The 19,635-nt window shown below is 33.8% G+C and overlaps 1 protein-coding gene across 1 annotated transcript in view; it reads left to right on the top strand.

The window, feature by feature from the left end:
- Positions 1 to 19,635, top strand: part of LOC143639865 (roundabout homolog 2-like) — an 86,388-nt gene that overhangs the window by 1,996 nt on the left and 64,757 nt on the right. The window contains 1 exon segment of the mRNA XM_077107900.1: positions 19,077 to 19,119. Within this exon segment, the coding sequence (XP_076964015.1) occupies positions 19,077 to 19,119 (43 nt within the window).

The following is a 19,635-nucleotide window of genomic DNA, read 5'->3' as shown; positions in this document are numbered from 1 at the left end:
AATTCATACTATATATATATATATATATATATATATATATATATATATATATATATATATTTAATACATTAAAATGAAATAGTATGTACGCCAATCGAAATTCATAAGGGGATATATATCCTTCACATATGTACCCAAAATATTCATTTCCCTCTACATTGTTTCATATCTAAATTTTTTGAAGTATGAAGCTCACCACAGCTTGACTTTTCAGTTACCTCAGTGTATTGGGGGGCAGTGATCTCTTCATGAAATTCGTAGTTACCAAAGTGAGAGTACTCTCAAGAATATACCTGTGATGGCAGTAGAATTATATATATATATATATATATATATATATATATATATATATATATATATATATATATAAAAACATACATTGTGACCAAGGCGACAGAGACAGGGAGTCAGGAAGTTACATATTTGTTAATTTTGAAGATTCATGGAGAAGTAAAATGAGAAAAATGTGTCACAGGTTTTATAATATGTATCTTTGATGAAGCAAAGGCAAGTCCAAGTATACACCATGCGTCCTATCAAATGCCTCTACTTCTATTCCTTTAGGATTATTTTTATCGATGTTAGGATAAGTAGTCAGAGCCTAGAAGGTTATGGGTTAGTGTCAGAGATTCAATATTTCAAATGGCAAAATCAAAAATGAGTCTAATACATATGGGAACACGTGGCACATAAAAATCTTCCACTATCATCCACCACAATGCCTGCACATTACTATCACCCCAAAGAAGACACAATGAGAGGAGAAGAGGAAAAAAACCTGTGAATACATATCTGAAATTGGAAATTCTGAGGAGCTCATAAACTTGGGTGTGGCAGAAGAGATCCCAAAAGTAGAGGACAGGGTAAACATTCCACAAACATGGAACTTTGCTGGCCTAATGACTTCTTGACTATCTGCCTCTGACATTCGTCCACTAGAAATATAGCTTTGTGTTTTAGCTTCCTTTGTAGTGAGATCATGAAAGCTTGGTCTGAGTCCATGTGAACAGGAGGACATGGGTTCATATTTTCAAATAGGAATAGGAGGCAGCAGTCCTGAATCCTCTCTATGCAGGTAACTGTGGCCTTTGGGGTATGAATGTCTCCCTGAGTGGATTGTGAAGCCTTTGGATCACTGCCCAGTTTTAATGGCATTTCTTTCAGCTTCCCTGAAAAATTGGTCTTTGTTTTTGAAATACAAAAAGGTCAACCAGTACACAGTGCTGGAGAAAGCTCTGTCACGTGGGGTGAGTCAGGGTCTGAAGTCAAAAACACAAACTGGGCTGATACCCCATATATCATACCCACTTGAGGGTAGCAACTTGTTTCTGAGCATCACACCAAATCCTCTCCCCACAAAAACATGCCTTTATATTTTCGGGTCTCCTGGCTACACCTTGTCAGTCACATGTCATTTGGAAGCCAATGACAGAACCACAGGGGCCCACCACAGATGTTGGATCACACACCTGCACTCCATTGCTCCAGGCCCAGTTCGCTGCTGGCTCCTACTCACTGGCATCTCTGCTCTTCACCATGGTCATGAATTCCACTCAGTCAAAAATGGCACTCACTGCTTCAGTCATGATGAGCAACAGGAGATCTAAAGGTTCTCCAGGGATTTCTGGTCATGGGATTCTCAAAAACTTCATGGTATTGGCCTAGCCATATTTCAAGAATGAAGAAGTGGACACTGTGGGTTTTGATTCATTCAGGAGCCATTAAGTGTTGAGGAATCTCCTTTCAGTAAAACCTCTCAAGATCGCATGCAGGCAAGGTTCCCAAGGAGTGGCGAAAGGTCACAGGAATCCAGGCCCATTGGGGTCTAAAATATGAGGTTCCTGTGAGTTTTGGCTCTCAACTGTAGCTGAGAAGGCTTTCACAGCAAAATCATGTGAAATCCTGGCTGAGATTCCCAGTGCTGTGGAGAAAGCCACCCTCAGCAAAGATCTCCTTTCCAAAGGCTCCTCTAATGCCTGGCCTTCTAAAATCCAAACACAATTCATGGCAATAGTTCTTTGAGATCAGTTCCAGAACTCAGTCTCTAATGGCATCACACCAGAGTTCAAGCTGAGGTGGACCCAGTCATCTTTTCCAACCACCACACAAAAGACCACTATTCTAACAAAAACATTCCCACATGGCCCTCATCTTCTTTAATACAGACACTCATCATAACATTCTGGCAGGGGGTTTCTATAGGGTGAGCAGTCTTAGATGGTGTGCAAAGTAAGCTCTCATACCCATCATATGCCAAATGTCATGGTGGCCAAGACACCCTTCCTGAGAAACAGGATAGATATAATGGGCCTGTAGTTAATACTGCTCTGCTTCTCAAATTAGACGCCTCCTGCCTGCCAGGGGTAGATTCTTTATGTGTACTGGACTCATGAAAAACCCCAAACACCTGTGTGCTAGTTACTGGAGGGCTTGCAACAACTCATTTGACCCAGAGGATCCCTGTTCTGACTTCATAGGGGTCAGGAGCCTGACCAGAGGAAGGCAATAGACTTCATCCAATAGTACACTTCTTTTTCATCCTTTTAGTGTGGGATGGACACATGTGATTTTTCTTGAGTTTCCTGGGGTGCTGAGAATGTAATTCACAGCCACACACAGGGCCAAGAGTCTGATTCAGACACAGCTTTTACAAAGCACTTTACTTCAAAGGCACAGATTAAGCCTCTTCATTTCCATTTGAAACTGTTTTCTTGAGGAGTCCCAAAGGAGTGCCCTAAGGCAAACACCTCCCTGACATTCAGGGGAACAGAACAATAGGGAATAAAGAAACCTGGAGAAAAACTTTTCTTTAATTGAACACTGTGGCACTGACAGCTCCTAATCATGCAACTTGGGTTGCTATCTATCCAAGCAGGAATTCTCCAGAGAGATCCTTACCAGTCATGCTAATTTTTGAGTTTTCTAAGATGCTTGGCATGCCCTTCAGCAATCCAGTCCATGGCCATGTCACAGAGCTTGAATGTGGTGCATATCTTGGACACAAAACCACGAACCCCTTCAGAGAGTGGCCAAAATTCAGGAAGAATACAGGAACTTAGGATCTTGGTAGGTGTTTCCCATCTGCAAGGCAAGCAGCAGTCCATTCATAAATTGGCCATGAGGAGTCCTGCAAAGATTTCCACTAGACAGGACACATTCACGGCTGCATACTTTTCTCTACTCTCTTTTACCACAAACCGAGTGGGATCCACTGACATAAAAAGGCTCACTAGTTAACAGTCCATTTCAAAAAAAAACAATCAAAAAAAAAAAACTTTTTTCCTTCATTTTCTCAGAACATGAGACAAAACCACAAATTAAAACACACACCCACTGAGACACACAAACCACCCCTGTATTTGGTCTGCACCTATCCACTCTGTCCTCTGACTGGTGGGTGAAAATATGTTCCTCAGTAGTGACCTGTCCTGTCTTAGCTCTGGTCTCCTTGGTCATCTTTGTGTAGTTGTCAGGAGCCAGCAATGAGTCAACACTTCTTTCTCAGGAAAGGCCCCTGTTGAGACCATTCCAGGCATTTGGCTATCCACACATCACTAGGTACCAACAAAGAATGACTCTGGCCTTGATCTAGACAATCAAGTGAGCCCACTGGGAGTGAAACTGCCTCTGGATTCCTCGCCTCCTGGATCCCAAGTTCAGAGAGTTCCATCACCAAGGAAGTGAGGTGAGGTCACTTCCTTCAGGGAAGTGAATGAGGTCACTGCCTTGGCAACCACTTTGTTTTAACAGTTGTTTCCAAGGGTCCCATGAGATGGAGGCTGCCCCACATTCCTGTGACATTTTCACAAGACATAAAGTCTATATACCCTAGGAGCCCGGTATCAGCAATCCACACACCTGATTTTGTCCATCTTCACTGCATTGAGAAGAGAGAGCCTAATTCAGCCTCATCCCTTCATCCTGACTGGGTTCCTGGCCATGGAAGATGACTTTAGACCTCACAGGTCCTACCTAGCTTCCTACATTTGCTCCAGGGATCATTTCTGCATCTACCTTTGAGCTTCTCAGCAGCTGTAGGATTCCCTACATACCTGTATGGCAAGATAAACTCAGGACCTGCTGTTATGTGAAAATCAATTGAGGGAACAGAGTATGGTTAAGGGTCATATCATGTTCGATTTGGGTTAGGAGTCATTCTGCTAGATGAATACGGGTATTTGACAACTGGGATATTTATACGAATGTAAGGTGAAATGTAAGTATCAAAATACAAAACTAGGTACGATCTGAAGCACACAAGTTTGTTGGGCCCTTGATTTGGATACATAGTTTTGAATTATGTTCTGCAGAGATGAATCCTCTAAATCCATAGATAATGGCCTAAGATCTTGTACCTGGTACTACTGAATGTAAAAGAGAACTTGCAGTGAAATAGAGAGAGTAGGTAGGATTCCAGTGTAGGGTAAGGAAGAAGAGTGAGTTTTGGATTGGGACCAAAGGCCCTTTTAGCAATCCAATGAATTTCTATTAAAGTGTAAATGGGAATGTCAACACACATGAAGAGTCAGTCACAACAAGGCACTTGGGTAAATAGATATCAATAAGGATGTTAGGAGATCAGTACCAGTACAAAATGAGTGATAAGATCAGGGATAATTTCAAAAGGGGGGTAGTTGAATGCACTATCCTTGAAAGAATCAAGTGTATACTCACCATAGGATTTAAATTTGAAAATAATAGGCAATGCAGACATAGATGATTTTAGTAATCCATTCTCTCATTAAAATGAGGCTTTGGGAGAAGAATAAGATAAGTTTGAGTTTTGCATTTTGTGTCCAGAAGATGATGTGATGAAAGGAATACATGGAGCAGGTGACATGCGTATTTCTTCCACAATTTCCGGGAGCATGTTTTGAAACCCTATCGTTTTAGAGTTTGGGGATAAAAATAGGTGTACACTGGGTTCATGTATATAGAGACGATGCAGGAATAGACCATATGGTGAATAAAAAGTATAACAGGTTCCTATTTTAAATAATGGATTGAATTGATATTTTAAAAATTACATGAAATCTGGTATTCTCAAAGAAACATACAATCCAAGTAGTTATACATGTAGTGGTAATATTAGGGTTACTAATTATAACAAACTGTCTTTGAGTTTTGCTTTGAAAACAACATTTCTAGCAATTAAAGAATTGCAAATCAAAACTACTCCAACATTTAATCTTACTCCAATCAGAATGAAAATTATTGAAATTACAAGGAAAAATATATATTGGTGAGGATGTGAGGAAAAAGGCCCACTGTTACACTGTTGGTAGGACTCTCAATTGGTGAAACTAATCTGGAAAAGAATAAGGAGATTCCTTAGAAAACTTGGAAAGAAACCAAAATTTACTCAGCTATCCCACTCCTCAATTTAGACCAACAAGAGCTAAAAACAGCATAATACAGAGGCATATCCACATCAATGCTCATAGCAAAACAATTCACAATAGGTAAACTATAGAACCAATTTATATGTTCTTCAATAGATGAATGGGCAAGGAAAATATGGTCTATTTACACAGTGAAATGTTACTGAACATTAAAAGAGAATAAAATTATGGAATTGGGAAGTAAATGGATGGAGTTAAAGAATATCATGTTAAGGTAAGTAAGCCAATCCTCCTAAATCAAAGACCTAATTTTTTCTCTGCTAAGTGGATGGTGATCCACAATGAGGAAAGTGGGAGTTAGCATGGAAGAAATGAAGAAACTTTGAATAAGACAACAAGGAGGGAGGTGATGGGAGATGGTATAGAGGTAGGTAAGATGGTGTAAGAGATGAAAATCTTGTTGTACACAAATTAGAGGTTCATGGGTTTTTTAACTATACTTTCTGTACAACAAGAGAAATAAAATTGTGTGCTAATAGAGCAGAACAAATTAACAAATTAATTGATTTTTAAGAATTCAGGAAAGAGACTTGCCTTCTCTAGATCTATATATAAACATATATGTGCATATATATGTATATATTCTATATATAACATGCACATATTTAATGTATATAATTTATGAACAATATTTTTTTATATTTCTATCATTTTTTTAAAGAAATGACAACAGAAGCATTACAATTCTTATTTCATGTATAGAACACAATTTTTCATCTCTGGTATATATATAAAGTATGGTGATACAAATTTGTGTCTTTGTACATGTACTTTTGATTATGGTCTCTATCACATTCCACCATTCTTGCCCCTTTTCCTTTCCTTCCACCCCTATTTTTTATTGAGAATCCATCTATTTCTCTCATGCTCCCCCTCCCTACCCCATAATGAATCAGCCTCATTATATTTTTTTTTGTAATTGGCTAACATCACTTAGCATTATCTTCTCCAATGCTATCCATTTACCTGCAAATGCCAGATATGATTATATACCTAGAAGACTCAAAAAACTCCACCAGAAAACTTCTAGAACTAGTAAATTAATTTAGCAAAGTAGCAGGATAAAACATCAGCACCCATAAATCAAAGGCATTTCTGTATATCAGTGAAAAATCTTCTGAGAAAGAAATGAAGATAGATAACAACCCCATTTATAATAACTTCAAAAAAATAAGATACTTGGGAAGCAACTTAATAAAAAAGGTAATAGATCTAAACAAGAAACACTACAGAACCCTAAAGAAAAAATTTAAAAAGACCTTAGAAGATGGAAAGATCAACCTTGATCATGAGTAGGCAGAAGTAATATTTTCAAAATGACAATGCTACCAAAGCACTATACAGATTTACCGCAACCTGATCAAAATATTAATGGCATTCCTCACAGAAATAGAAAAAGCAAACATGAAATTTATCTGGAAAAATAAGAGACCAAGAATAGATAAAGTAATCCTCAGCAGAAAGAGTAAAACAGGTGGTATCACTATACCAGACCTTCAGTGATACTACAGAGCAATGGTAACAAAAACAGCATTGCATTTGCAAAAAACCAAGCAAACAAACAAACAAACAAACAAAAAAAAAAAAAAACCAGACTGCAGACAAATGGTATAGAATAGAGGTCACAGAGACCAGCCCCCCAAAAATAATTATTATATATTAGACAAAGGTGTCAAAACATGCACTGGAGAAAAGATAGCCTCTTCAACAAACCACTATCTCTCACCATGCACAAAACTCAACTCCAAATGTATCAAGAACCTAGGAATTAAACCCAAGACTCTGTGTCTAATAGAATAAAACACAAGCTCTAATCTTCATCATGTGGAATTAGGCCCCAATTTCTTTAATAAGACACCTATAGCATAAGAATTAAAACAAATAATCAATAAATGGGATAGAATCAAACTAAAAAGTTTATTCTCAGCAACAGAAACAATCTGTGAGGTGAAGACAGAGCCTACCTTTTAGGAGGAATATTTTACCCCTCACATATCAGATAGAGCACTAATCTCTAGGGTACAAAAAGAACTCATAAAACTAAGTAAATAATAATAATAGTGATGATGATGATGATAATAATAGTAATAATAATAATATTAATAACCCAATCAAGAAATGGGCCAAGGATTTGAACACAGAGTTTTTAGAAGAGAATATACAGTCAATCAACATTTTGTAATATATCTGATTGATTATGATCCTCACTTTTCAGGAACAGTTCTGAAAAGGTTCAGTTTCTAAGGAAGGGAAACATGAGCAAGAATTATTCTCAATTCCCCTTTATTAATTATCAAATACAATTATCTATGTCATTTTCTAAACATGCTGGACATGGGAAATATAGGTTTGGAACAGAGAACATTTTTATTAGAAAAACAGTGTAAAAGAAAGAAAAAAACATAATTATATGTACCACATTGAACCACAAGAGAAATGGAACCTGGAATTCAGAAAAGAAAGATTCAAACTTTTATACTTGGGAATGTGGATGACATGGATGCCTAAAGTGAAAAGATTGTTACAAACTTTTGAAAGAAAATTCATGTGAGTGGCAGATAACGGTTAACCAAATAGAATGTGCACAGTGTATTCCAGGGGCTTTGTCAGCTGTGCACTATAGAACATACAGGTATTCATAGCCTCCATGAAGAGCATTATTCATCTGTGCCCTCTGAAATTATTCCCATAGTATAGATGAAAACACATGGGTATCTGGATACTAAGTGGCAATTCAGCAGCCCACAGAAAACTACCCAGAGACAGAACTGTATGAAATTTCTTCAAAGACCATCAGTGTATTTTTAGCTCCTAACACAGGGATGTCAGTCTGGAAAAATATTATTTTCTCTCCATTTTGAAGAGAGTGCATTGACAGTACATTTCAGGGGCAACATATATACATTTTTTTCTTTAATGTTAAGAAACTCTTCAGAAACAGAGCTCCCAAGACAGATTTCTTAGAAGGGTAAATGCCTGGAGATTACAAAATAAAAAAATAAAAAATAAATAAAAAAAACAAACATCAGTGGCCCTGAGTGACTCAGTGTGGAAATAAATCTAAAAGGCTTATTAGAACCTGAAAAGCCAAAAAGTAACTCTGTCTAAAAATAAATATGTTCATTAGTTGCTATCTCCACAACATGTCATTAAGTAAATAACAAATTATGTATGAATACTTCTAGGATTGGCCTAATTTTATTCCATATGATTTTATATTAAATCCCCAAATCTAGATGATAGAATTTATGATTAACAGAAAAAAATATTACAGTAAAAAAATTTAAGGAGTGGATGTTTAGTAAGTATGTCATTTAACAATTTTATTACCATATGATTTTAAAGAAATTTATTCATTTTCCTGCAGCCATAGTGTGGAGAAATATCTTATTTCATTTTCCTGTTATAATTAACAAAGATAAGCCCTAGAATCCACTTTAAATAACCTACCCTTACAATCATACAAGAAATCTATAATAAATGATGAGTAAAGAGAAAAGTCAATTTTAGAAATTTAAACCTTTTTCTTTTTTTGAAATCAATATCTAGCTGCATTTTTGGATCCTTTTCTCATTTTTTAAGCCAAAAATATATAAAAGACAGAAGTTTGAACTTCAAATTTATACATGAGATATGTTTATTAACTATAAAAATTCAAAATCTTTAGAAATTTTAGAAATACAAAATAGAAATCCATCATGGAAAAAATTAGGTAATATTGATGAACATTTAAAACTAATTAATAATCATTAACTCAAAAGGAGTTTAAATTAGTATCTATTTGTGGAAACTATTTTGCTATTGAATATACATGATACTCCCCATCACAGAGACTTACTGAAATTAGAGCATATGTGTTCATGATAGCATGTAAGTATGCAATGGTACTTACCCAAACACTTGAAGCCCAAGGGCATAGCTCAATACAATATAGATCTTGGAAGAGATAAATAATAATCTGTAGGAAAAATGGTCACAGTATGGCAATATGTAAATCAATGGATGTGTAACTGATGTGATTCTGCAATCTGTTTACGGGGTAAAATGGGAGTTTATATCCCACTTGAATCAAAGTGTGAAATATGATATATCAAGAACTATGTAATGTTTTGAACAACCAACATTAAAAATTAAAAAAAGAAGAAGAAAAATTGTCACTGGGGCCAGTCACATTTCATAATATATCCAGTTTAAAAAAGGGCATAAAACACTATGTATAAATTTTAAATAGGTGCCTTATGCAAGTGGTATTTCACATGTGTACATTTTTAGAAACAAAATATGTAGAACTTATGAGAAAATAGAAGTCACAAAAAGCACATAAAAGACTGAATTATACATCCCATGTAAATAATATAACTCATCATTACAAAGGTGATCATTTTCCCCCAAATTAACTGACAATATATCTCACCAAAACTGCTATATACAAATAGAAATATATCACAGTGAAGTCTACTTTTATGTGCATTCTATAAAGCAATAATTAAAAAAAAACTATAAGTAAATATATGATAGAAGAAAGCATGAGAATAGGGAAAGGGGAATTACTGGATACTGAAGGGGAGCAAATTATATTTCATGTTTTATGATAATGTCAAAATAAACCCGACAATTAAATACAACTATAATGCAATAATAAGAAAATCATCAAGCTTTACTTTAAATGAAGTAAGAAATCAAAGCATAAATTTTTAAAATTCATCTAAAAAGGTATATGTAACTTTAGCCAAAAATCTTTTCAATTATAAGAGCAAAAAAAGAACTTATCATAGCCTACTATTCATATATATTGTGAAAATATAATATTACAATAATAAAGAATCACAATATAAATAAGATCCCCATATGAATATATATATATATATATATATATATATGCACTATATATATATATATATATATATACTACATATATATGTACTACATATATATATATATATATATATATATATATATATATGTAAAAACAGTATGCTTTACTGCAATAGCACATTCTACATAAATCAAACCTTAACAAAAATAATCTCAGCTACTTAGCTAGGGCCCTACTCAAAATAAATTTAAACCTGTTAGGGTGTTTATTGGTGAAGAGTCCTTGCTTCCCCAATGCTGAAGTATAACACTAGATAAGTTCTCCAAAGCAGGTTTCGAGCAGAAAGTAGAAGGTTTATTAAAGGACAGTAGAAAAGACTTCTCCCAAGAAGACAAAGGGGACCAAAGTGGTAGAAACCATGAAAGAGATTTTTTTTAAAATCTTTGAAAAAAAATTTAAGGTCTTTTTTAGAGCTAAGGTCTTCCTTCAGCTATCCTGCATTCCTGTCACATTGCTGTCCTTTGTTCTGTTATCTTGCAGTGTTGGAATGTAGGTGGGAAGACCCAAAGTATGGAGGACAGGTGGGCTGAAGGAGTAATCTGGGCAGGAAGGGCTTTTGGATTAGCATCTCCATGTTTGTTGTGAGCTGCTTCATTAAAATTTCCTTGGGGTGGGCTTAGGGCCTTAGGGACATTTTCAATTCCCCTTATCCTGGACTCCATCCTCAATATGGAGTTTTGATTGATTTTACTGGAAATTAGACCCAATTTACCTAACTACATAAACTACCTATTCATAAATCTGGCTCCACTACCAAGGATATGGCTAAGTAGTAAAGTATCTTTGAATTCACCTAATTTCAAAAAAAAAAATAATAATATATAATAATAATATAATAATAATTATTATTATTATAATAATATAATAATAATAATAATATAATATATAATAATTATTAATTATAATAATAATATTAATAAAACTGATGAGGCATGAGTGGAGTGATTTACTCTTCACTTAAATGGTGTAGTCTATTTCAGTGTGAACTGCAGCCTTTTAGAAGGAAAAAAAACTAGGAGAGAGGAGCAAAAGGAAAAGGGAAAGAAGCAGATCAGCAGACCAAAATTAAACAAAAAACCTTGGATGTTCTATTTTTTTTAATAAATTGTTTTTGAATCCTAGACAGAGTATTAAGGACATTAGATATTATGACCTTCAAATTATCTCCAAAGGAGGGAGGGATAAAGCAGGTGAGAGAGAGAAAGAGATAAAATCATAAAGTGGGTAAATGAGAGAAGATATTCAATGCTGAAGTTATGTTCAATTACATTTTGATCATAATTTACATTAAATATTATCTCTAACAGCAACAATTCATCTGAAACTGACAATATTTCATACTTTCTAGAATTTGTAAGTGGACCTATTTAAAATAATATCATCCTACAGACATTTAAACAGTTTCTGAGACATTATATTCAGTCTTCCATTTTTAATAATCAGCAAAGGCTCTGTCAAAATAAATTATTATTAAGACATTTGTTTTTTAACAAAACATTAAAAATAGAAGATTTAATATAATCAAATACAATATGTACATAGTGAAAAATATACGACATACCACCCATTCAGTTGTATTGCATGTTATTTGACAGCATTAAACATAATAATCTAGTTGTGATATTGTGACTTATGTCTGCATCTTGTGAAGATTAAATTTATTAGTTATTGGTCAAAATAAATTCCAGGAGTAGAAAAAGGAGTATGGCAAATCCATTGAACAGAGGTTTCCATGTGTTTGACATTCTGCCATTCTCAGTTCTCAGTGGTTCTTGGCTGCCCAATTCCTTATGTTCTATCATCCAAGTGTTAAACCACTGCACCAATTAGAGATTCTTCCCAGAGAGGTGTGCTCAGAACTAACTGCTGAGTATAGAGTCTTGAACATTAAAAAAACTAAACAGATACATGAGGTGGGAGGGAAAGGGAGAAGAAAAGGAAATTGCATGGTAATGGAGGGAGACCCTCATTGTTATACAAAATTACATATAAGAGGTTGTGAGGGGAATGGGAAAATTAATAAGGAGAGAAATGAATTATAGTAAATGGGGTAGGGAGAGAAGATAGGAGGGGAGGGGAGGGCAGATAGTAGAGGATAGGAAAGGTAGCAGAATACAACAATCACTAATAGGGCATTATGTAAAAATGTGGATGTGTAACCTATGTGATTTTGCAATCTGTATTTGGGGTAAAATTGGGAGTTCATAACCATCTTGAATCTAATGTATGAAATATGATATGTCAAGAGCTTTATAATGTTTTGAACAACCAATAAAAAAAACTCTTATATACTTTCTTGTTTTGCATTCTAGCCCCTTGCCTTCACCCATGAATGTATTGTCCATCAGCCCTTTCTTTAATCAGTTACTATGGAATATTTTATCTCTGTGAGACATACATATAAATGATTTTAAAAAATAAGAAAAAATTGATTTAATTCAAGGACAATTTTGTGTTTATCCTTTCACTTGACTTTAGAGATAATAAAAATGAACTATGCAAGTCACTTCAGTGCAGAGTTCTAATATATCCATATTTGGAATGGTGCATTTTTAAACTTCATACTTCTTCATTCATTCATGACTTACAAATGAAATAGCTCTCATAGTTGGTAGGTTTGCACTTTTAGTACAATCACATTAAGCTGACTTTCTTTTTCTTCTACTACTTCTTTTTTTTAACAGCCATTCTTTGCAAAACCTATGCACTTAATTTGAAAATATCTGTTGGTCTTTGAACTTGACAAGAATAGTACATTTCCCATTATCATTTCTCATTGTGATTGATATCCATCTGCTTGTAGAAAACTGCTAACTCGGAATGTGCTATGCCCTTCAAATATTTTGGAAGAAGGCCAAGCCAGAGAAAAGCCTTTCAAAACTTTTATAGTTAATTGATAGATGGCTTACTCTCAGAATGGATTTCCCTTCAGCTAGTAATTTGCCTTCTAGCAACTGCTGCTCCAGATGAGAAGCAAATGAAAATTTGCCAAACCACAGATACCTAGCATTACATGTCTGATTTGTGATATTTTCTACATATTTTCCTCCAAAAATAACCTGTCTTCCACCTTTTTAAGTTTTCACATTCTCATCCTTTTATAACTTAAAGAACAAGGGATTTTGAATGAGTAATAGAATATGTATTTATCTTTTGTTTCTATTTTTGACATTTCATGTATGAGCTAATAATCATACATGAAAGAGCAAAGAGATTTCATAAGGGCTTTTTACCTCGAAGGTCTTATAACAATTATTTTAAAAATTCTTATGTTGGCCTTGCTTATATTTTGGTTTTCATACAGATTTCTTAGTAAGTCTTATAATTTTATAGTATAAAAACTGTGGAAGGTAATCAGAAGGAAGGAAAGGAAAGGGATATCATAAAAATAGAGAAGAGACCCAGAAGACTAGAGCAAGGGAATATGGAGAGAGGAGAGAGGTAAAGAAGATAGGTTTGAAGGAATGGAGCAGACCAAATTGTGAGCAGACCAAGTTCTGCATGTATAAATATATCACAATGAATTCCATTATTATGTAAAACTATAATATACCAATAGAAAAGTGAAAACTAAACCAAATAGAATTCAAGCAATGTGACTTGATTTGCAAAATGTAGTCTGAAGTGTATATGTACTTTTTCACTACTTGGTAATATGTATGTAGTCTCAAATCTATATTTACAGTCTCTAATTGTTGATTTATGATAAAACACTTTTTTTGTACAATCAGGTTCCACTTTGAGTCAATATTTAAATTATTTTATAGCACAATTATTTCAAAATTCAGTTGTGGTCATAATTAAATATTTGGTGGAATTTTCCTACATTAGAAAACATATTTTCAATGCAGCTGGATTGACTGTAAGATTGTAGACCAGGCTAAATTTTTTCTCAGGCCTCCTTTTTCCTACTTCTTCATTTCTGTTTACCCACTAGAGGAAGGAAAAAGAAGATGTTAAATAGTGTAAGTGCAGAATTACTTCACAAGGTGTGATCCAAACTCTGGGTAGGATGCCTTAGCTAACTCTATGTAGGCCAAACATTACCCATTGACTCATACTATAGCTCCTTTGGAACTTGCCATTATTACAGAAAATTATACTTGAAGACTTAGAAAAGAAACAACAACAACAACAAAAACTGCTCATCACTGTTAATACTTTCTTTTAGGTGTCAGCGGGTGTAACAGATGTATCAGAGAACAGTAATGGATTAAATTTTAGATTAAATATCAAGAATCAAATGTATATCTATATATTCATATCATCTGGAAGGAAAATCTGGACTAAACATGTTTTGCCTCTTCACATAGGAGAAAGTAGAGGATCCTCTGAGACAATGTTACACATCAACTTATAATTTTATATCTGCATATTAATCACTTACTTAAACTCTTCAGATATAAATACACATCTCAGGTTTTGACCCATAGCAATAAGTGTAGCTGCAAGAACTAAAAGCATCTCTGTGTATCATATCCTAAATAAAATAATATCATACTTCTATAAGCAACATGAAGCGCCATCTACCTTAATTTTCACTGAGCACTATCAATCTCCATATCACTGCCAATGGGGGTCCTGTTTGCTCAACATATTCAGTCCTTAAACTATTATAAACAATAAAAAAAGTTGTAGAAATTTAGATAGAAAATATTAAGTGGTTTTGAATTTGAAGTAAATATTTGATAATATCTGTAATAATTTTTGTGAATAGAAAAAAGAACAATGTAAGTTTGGAAAAAATCTATATAGCTTTGATTAGGTTCATATAAATATATCAGTATAAATGTATATAACTGTATTATAATCTTTATGATAAATGCACAGTATTTTTCAAACTTCTGCTATCCATTTTTCTATTTGTGATTACTGAAGTCATCAAATTTTAATGAAAATAAATGTAATTTTCCAGAAGTATAAAGGGTAAGTTATGTTTTCTGAATATTATTTCTGAGGTTAACATTTTATGAAACTCAGTAAATATAAACAATTCGTGAGTGAGCAAATTTGAAAATGCTAAACACCTCACACATAGGTTTTATAACTGGTGGTGAAATAAGTTACTTGACAGTACTATCCAAAAGCAGCTAAAATATTTGACGGAATTTTTATACTCTGATTATCTGGGGTGAGTTAATGCTTATTAAAAAGGATTAATATGCTTTCATATTTGCCAAATAAGCATATCAGGAAAGAGAATGAGAATTGGCTGCAAGAATTTGGAGTAGGAAAATGTGAACTACTAGAGATAGGCACTCCGAAAGCTACATTACCTCAAAATGCCAATTTACCACATAGTTACATTTTCCTCCCAGTTCTGGCAGACATGTAGTATTAATCCTGTCAGATAGTAGTAGACTTACTTTGTATATGATATAGCTTTGAAAAATCCCACTGGTATGTGGGAGAAATTTCTGGAAACATTATTAGTATTCAGTTCATTTTTGGTCAAAACTTCTATATGTTATGCCTTGTAAGCTTTTAATTTGAGATTCCACACAGACTTCTGATTAAGAGCTTGTAATAATTAAGTTACTCCAAATTTATTTCTGATTAGTACAAAGTTACTGCACTGTGATTTCAAAATTATAAAAAAATTAACAAGAAAAAGATTATTCACCAACGATCTATCACCCCCTCACCCCACTTTCTTTCACCTTCAAGTTAAACTTTTCTTATAAATGAGGACTACCTCAAAATAGCTTGTAGTATGCAATGGCATTTTTTTTATGTTACACATGCCCGTACACACACACACACACACACACACACACACACACACACACATACTTGCACGTTTATATACACACAAACATTCATCAAAATGCTATATATTATTTCCATTTTAGAAGTTTTAGTTGTTCATTCTAATTTGTAATCTCCTTTGATGGCCTTATAGACTAAGTTACTCTTGTTCTACTTTTCAAAATGAACTTAATCTAAATATTTTGAAACAAAACATTAAAAAAAGAAGTGTGAAAAGATGTCCCCTTTCTTCCCTCACTTTAAAAACACAGCTAACCAGTGTCAGTAAGAGAAAATATGTGTTTGTGTTCTCTTCCTCCTCCTACTCTACTTTCCTTCTTCCTCTTTTCCTCATCCACCTCCTTCTTCTGTGACAGAAAAATGCAAAATGAAAGATTCCTGTGTATACTAAATTTTATGGAGCCCATTTTAAGTTATTCAGGCATTCACATAATGTTCTGTGAAGTTTTTCCTATGTTAGCGGGCATGCAGAATAGAGATGAATGACATTATAGAATATTTGACAAACTATTAGCAGTCTAGAATCCTTTGAGAAACACGTGTTAATGACAACTAGGACACAAATAAAATGGATATGTCCTGAATACTGAATGTGAAATGCTTTGAAATTAATTATTTTGCTTCCAAATTTAGCTCTCAACTGGCAGATATGGACCATCCCATGTGGTCTATATTCTAGCACATCTGCAAATTAACCTTAATAAATGATATATTTTGATAGTATTTTGAGTGTTATGTCATACTACTTTAAACTTCACATTTGATGAAAATATGCCATTGGTTATCTCATAGAGTTAAGTACAACGCAATTTTTGAGACTCTGCTTCAGCTTCTTTTCTTTGCTTTGCTATACTTTATTCCTATGGCAGTATCAGAAATTTTGGATGATGAAATAAAAGTCATCTAAATTAGGGAGAACTATGTGGCATCTCACATATCTCTTAAACAGCACATTTTTGAGATGCAGCCCATCAGAACCTGCTTATTTGCATATTTGCAATGATGTTCACAGCATTATCTTAACTCCCTTTTGGCAGAGTAAAACAATCACTTGATATTCCATTAAAGTGCCACATAACTGGAAAGTCACATCAGATGGAAAGCTAATTAGCTGTACCACTTTCACATTGTGAAAATGCATTTTTACATGTGTGTGTCCTAATCAGGCCTTTATTGAATACCTCTAGTGCTCAATTTTTTTTGCATTAATTGTTTCAGATTAATTCTTTTGTGTTCTAAGCAATTAATAAGAGGCACAATGTGATACAGTTGCACTGCTGATTCATGACTCCCAGCCCTGAAGTCACTCTGTAGTGATCAGTAGTTTTTCATCATCTCTGCGGAGCTATCTACTGCCAATTCTGGGCAGATGTTAAGGTTTTGTCAGGATTGATTTACAATGCATTTGAGGTGTTACCTGAAAAAATGATAAGGTTGTATATTTCAGATCCCAGTTTGAAGGCCCTTATTTATTTTACTGTCTTGAAATCCTGATGGACCCTTGGAATTATGTTCATATTTCCTGGTAGTGTCATGAAAAGTAATGTTACTAGATGACCTTTCATATGGGCCTAGGAAACAGTGCTTGGAAACTTACAAAATTTAAAGAGTTATCATATTTAATAGCTCAAACTTGAAAAGCAGAAGAATTTTGGAGAACCATTCAAATAAAAAAGTATTCAAACAATTTGTCTATCTTAAGTGGAAATATGCTTGTTTACTTGAAATATGAATTCTTTCATTAAAATTTTAGTAAATTTCACTTTTAGTCACCAAGCAACAACTTTTAATAGACATAATTATTCTGTTCCAAAGATAAGATGTATTGTTTTCACAACTGTGAAAAATGGTATTTTTCTTTCATTCCCAGGGATTGATTTAACTGACCCTTGCTGTTTGTTTTGTTTTGATTTGATTTTAGAATTCCAAGTTTATTGCAATTTTGTAATCTGTAAGTTTCTTAACAAATACCTTGTCCATAATTTTCTAGTTAAATAATTTAGTGGCAAAACTTGATACAAACTAGTGTGAAGCTATTTTAGACTTTATAATCATTCATATTCAGTTTTCATTGGACAAATATTACATAAATTTGAGTGCAATTTGCTACTTCAAACATTATAGTATGAAAAGTATATCACCTTTCTCGGGTATGAATCATTTTGAAGTCTAAATACATTTGGCTGAAACAGTTTGGGATAAGGTGATGGCCCACAACTGATATTTACATTCTTTGGCTGTTCCTGGAAGTCCACTTGCTCAATGTTAGCTTTGTGGAGTGGAAGACATTGAGTGGAGGGAGTGGCTTCATTGACCTTGGTTCTATTAGATACTAGTGGACATTGTTAATAAGTCACACAGTTTTGTAGAAAATTTTAACTTGTGATCATTACATATAATTGGAGTCTATTTAGTATACATTGGTTAAAATTTTATTTTCATGAATATGCTATTCTCTATTAGTTACAGTTTACATCTACTGTAATTATACCTATTCAATTCATAATAACTATTAGCATATTTAAAAGGATCTGTGATGATAAGCAATGTGTAATAACAGTTACCTGTTTTTCTTATCTTGTTGGAAAGACATTACCTGTTAAAACCCTCCTGTTTCAATTTCTAGTATATATTTTGCTTTATGCCTTCTAATTAAGACAGTTTTATGTTATTATTAGCAGTTTTATTTGATAACTCTTCATTAATGCTGTGTCAATCATCCAGGATTACTAGGTCCACCACTTATAATAGTGTTTGATGTTTAAATCCAAATTGTCACTTTTATTTATCCATACTTTTGACTTGAAGAAACTTGAAATATTGTATTAAAGTTGGAGCAAGTGATAACTTTGCCCTGAGCCAAACCACTGCTTTTTACTATCTGCACAATTATGTTAATTATATTTTGTTAAAATTTCCATAGGCTTAGTTCTAAACTGAGGTCCAATATGAGTTGTTATTAATTGTAATTAATATTGACAACTTGTGTGTGTACATGCCTTTCTGTTTTTTTGTGTTTTTTTTTACAGTTACATTTCAAAGAGGAGATGGAGGAATAATGAGCAATGGAAGGTATGGTAAGGAGATTCTTTATTAGTATTTTTAATCAGGACTAGAAAAACTCTGTAGTAAGAAGCTATTATTGTGATAAATGATCACTTATAAGTCTGAGAATTCTAGGAGGAGTTAAATGGCTTACTACTAGGTTTAATGATCTATCTGTTGTGCACTTTAGAGGAATCAAGTCCAGATGTTTCATATCTCCCAGATGCCCCTGAAGAAATTAGTGGTAAATATCACAAGGAATGTGTTCATTTGTTAGCAGGATGTTTATTGCATTAATTAGACATTAGCAAATGAAGTTGCTGTTGTTTAAGACTCCTTATTGGCTCACACTAAATTGCTGTGAGTGAACAATTACATATAATCGATCACAAAGAAAATGATTCATGGATGATGAATAGGCTGTAGATTGATAGGACTGGATTCCACAACTTTGGATACTCAATTGAAATTGATAAAAGCTGATAACAAACCCATATATCCTCATCTATTTTCCCTTTGCCAACATGGAGATTGTAATTAGGC

Source organism: Callospermophilus lateralis (assembly GCF_048772815.1).
Source record: "Callospermophilus lateralis isolate mCalLat2 chromosome 11 unlocalized genomic scaffold, mCalLat2.hap1 SUPER_11_unloc_2, whole genome shotgun sequence".
Taxonomy (NCBI): Eukaryota; Metazoa; Chordata; class Mammalia; order Rodentia; family Sciuridae; genus Callospermophilus; species Callospermophilus lateralis.
Note: the sequence above shows the minus strand (reverse complement) of the source record. Positions and strands in the feature narration are given on the sequence as shown.